Source organism: Salmo trutta, chromosome 13 (assembly GCF_901001165.1).
Source record: "Salmo trutta chromosome 13, fSalTru1.1, whole genome shotgun sequence".
NCBI classification, from domain to species: domain Eukaryota; kingdom Metazoa; phylum Chordata; class Actinopteri; order Salmoniformes; family Salmonidae; genus Salmo; species Salmo trutta.
The window spans coordinates 12,751,885-12,755,528 of record NC_042969.1 but is presented as its reverse complement, the minus strand read 5'-3'; the positions used below and the strand labels follow the sequence as shown (position 1 = coordinate 12,755,528).

Sequence of the window (3,644 nt, the reverse complement as noted above, 5' to 3'; positions counted from 1 at the left end):
ATCTATGGATTTCACATGACCAGGCAGGGGCGCAGTCATTGGTGGGCCTGGGAGGGTAATTGGTTTCACATGACTGGGCAGGGGCGTAGCCATGGGTAGGCCAGGCCCACCCACTGGGGAGCCAGGCCCAGGCAATCAGAATGCGTTTTTTTCCCCCACTAAAAGGATTCATTACAGACAGAAATACTCCTCAGTTTCATCAGCTGTTTGAGTGGCTTGTCTCAGATGACCCTGCAGGTGAAGAAGCCAGATATGGAGGTCCTGGGCTGGTATGGTTTCACATGGTCTGCGGTTGTGAGGCTGGTTGGACGTACTGCCAAATTCTCTAAAACGAAGTTGGAGGCGGCTTATGGTAGAGAAATTAACATTAAATTCTCTGCCAAAAGCTCTGGTGGACATTCCTGCAGTCAGCATGCCAATTGCACGTTTTCTCAAAACTTGAGACATCAGTGGCATTGTGTTGTGTGACACATTTTCTAGTGGCCTTTTATTGTCTCTGCACAAGGTGCACCTGTGTAATGATCATGATGTTTTATCAGCTTCTTGATATGCCACACCTTTCAGGTGGATGGATTACCTTTGCAAAGGAGAAATGCTCACTAACAGGGATGTAAACAAATTTGTGCACACAATTTTGTGTGTAGGGAACATTTCAGGGATCTTTTATTTCAGCTCATGAAATATGGGACCAACACTTTGCATGTTGCGTTTATATTTCTGTTTAGTATATTTAGGAAATGTTGAGAAGCTATCTGTTTTCAGGTTTTCTTGCATTTCGCACTATTTTGTCTCTGTCTGCCTTTGTTTCTGTCTTTCTCTCACTGTCTCTTTATTGTATTCCCATCCCAATCCAATACTCCCTATCCAATACTCCCTATCCAATACTCCCTATCCAATACTCCCTATCCAATACTCCCTATCCAATACTCCCTATCCAATACTCCCTATCCAAATCTGTCAGTCATGAACAGCTTTTGTCCTTCATATAAATCTGAAGCTGAAGTGGGCAGCTAATGTCCCTGAACTTCATTTTGAATCAAAGTCTATTACTTTTCATGGACATTACAACTCATGCATTAAACATGCAAGAAAATAAGTTGAAATTTAAAATAATACACAGTCGTTTTTAAATCCCAATAAATGGTCAAACGCAGTGCAATATATATTTGTATATCCTCCTTCAAGGATATGTGTGAGAGTGTGTGTCAAGAATATGTGTGTGTTCTTGAGTGGGTTTGGTTTATTTCCTATTCCTAGTTATATGACTCAAAAATTGTTTTTGTCTTGGTCCATTTCCCATAGGGCCAATGTCCCCCTCCTGCTTTTAGAGGTAATGTATTTCCTTGACCCCTGGGAGTTCCCAGCCTTCCATTCTTTCCAATTGGCTAATCTAATTAACACCGTTGGCTAGTTAGAGAAATAGTCCGAATGCAGCCATGAAAAGGCACCCATCTTGTTAAAAATGTCTGCGGGGGGACAAGAGGAAATGGAAATCAATGTGGCCACTGAAGAAATCCTACGATCACCCACACTCCTCTTCTTATTTCTCTGTCTGACATGGACCAGCCTGACTTGGCAACAGTCTGTAACCCCCTCCCACTTTCCACCTACTCTTCTGCATTCTTCTCAAAGTCCTCACACACCCTCCCTCAACATCTCTGGCTCAGCACTAAACTCAAAGGGGGGGGGGGGGTTATACAATAAAAAATACAAATATATACTTTAGATATATATTGCCAGCGCACCCACATTTTTCCATATTACACCGTGAGTTACCACAGCCATATCAGGCCTAGCTGCCACCATGCTACAGCATAATCAGGCTGGTCATGTCTTTGGCAGGAGCGAGGGAGGCAGGGGTTGGGGTGAGAGGCGGTGGCTTTGCGTTTGTGGTGTGGCGTGATGGGAGAAGAGTGGGGACGTGGGGCGTGATGGGAGAAGAGTGGTGACGTGGGGCGTGATGGGAGAGTGGGCACGTGGGGCGTGATGGGAGAGTGGGGACGTGGGGCGTGATGGGAGAAGAGTGGTGCCGTGGGGCGTGATGGGAGAGTGGGGACGTGGGGCGTGACGGGAGAGTGGGGACGTGGGGCGTGACGGGAGAGTGGGGACGTGGGGCGTGATGGGAGAGTGGGGACGTGGGGCGTGATGGGAGAGTGGGGACGTGGGGCGTGATGGGAGAGTGGGGACGTGGGGCGTGATGGGAGAGTGGGGACGTGGGGCGTGATGGGAGAGTGGGGACGTGGGGCGTGATGGGAGAGTGGGGACGTGGGGCGTGATGGGAGAGTGGGGACGTGGGGCGTGATGGGAGAGTGGGCACGTGGGGCGTGATGGGAGAGTGGGGACGTGGGGCGTGATGGGAGAAGAGTGGTGCCGTGGGGCGTGATGGGAGAGTGGGGACGTGGGGCGTGATGGGAGAGTGGGGACGTGGGGCGTGATGGGAGAGTGGGGACGTGGGGCGTGATGGGAGAAGAGTGGTGCCGTGGGGCGTGATGGGAGAGTGGGGACGTGGGGCGTGATGGGAGAGTGGGGACGTGGGGCGTGATGGGAGAGTGGGGACGTGGGGCGTGATGGGAGAGTGGGGACGTGGGGCGTGATGGGAGAGTGGGGACGTGGGGCGTGATGGGAGAGTGGGGACGTGGGGCGTGATGGGAGAGTGGGCACGTGGGGCGTGATGGGAGAGTGGGGACGTGGGGCGTGATGGGAGAGTGGGGACGTGGGGCGTGATGGGAGAGTGGGCACGTGGGGCGTGATGGGAGAGTGGGGACGTGGGGCGTGATGGGAGAGTGGGGACGTGGGGCGTGATGGGAGTGTGGGGACGTGGGGCGTGATGGGAGAGTGGGGACGTGGGGCGTGATGGGAGAGTGGGGACGTGGGGCGTGATGGGAGAGTGGGCACGTGGGGCGTGATGGGAGAGTGGGGACGTGGGGCGTGATGGGAGAGTGGGGACGTGGGGCGTGATGGGAGAGTGGGGACGTGGGGCGTGATGGGAGAGTGGGGACGTGGGGCGTGATGGGAGAGTGGGGACGTGGGGCGTGATGGGAGAGTGGGGACGTGGGGCGTGATGGGAGAGTGGGGACGTGGGGCGTGATGGGAGAGTGGGGACGTGGGGCGTGATGAGAGAGTGGGGACGTGGGGCGTGATGGGAGAGTGGGCACGTGGGGCGTGATGAGAGAGTGGGGACGTGTGACGGATGATAGGGTGACAGTGAACAGATGTGGGGACTGATGGATTGCTGGGACATTAAAGGGAAAGAAGCAGTGCTCAGTCAGAATGCAGCATTGCAGGGGGCTCCGGGTCTGTGAGATGCCATGCAGGAGCTGGTAGATGCTACAGCAGCAAGGCGTCTCTCTACAGAGTCAGTCCCTACAGGTTCAGAAAAGCTCCACAAGGCTATGCACAAATTCTGCAGGCACGGGTCAGAGTGTGTGTGTGTGTGTGTGTGTGTGTGTGTGTGTGTGTGTGTGTGTGTGTGTGTGTGTGTGTGTGTGTGTGTGTGTGTGTGTGTGTGTGTGTGTGTGTGTGTGTGTGTGTGTGTTTGCCTCCTGCCATCTGGAGAGGAAAATGCTACCTTCCATACAGATCACCTGCCTCATAATCACCCCATCAGTCAAAGTCCCAGAGCGCAAACATTGTGTCTGAACCTG

At 53.4% G+C, this 3,644-nt stretch overlaps 1 protein-coding gene across 1 annotated transcript; it reads right to left on the bottom strand.

Moving 5' to 3' along the window:
- Positions 1-1,807: 1,807 nt before the first annotated feature.
- On the bottom strand, positions 1,808-3,241 carry LOC115205008 (extensin-3-like). Its single transcript, XM_029770575.1, has one exon. The coding sequence runs from the start codon at positions 3,239-3,241 to the stop codon at positions 1,808-1,810; it is 1,434 nt and encodes a 477-aa protein (XP_029626435.1).
- Positions 3,242-3,644: the final 403 nt, after the last annotated feature.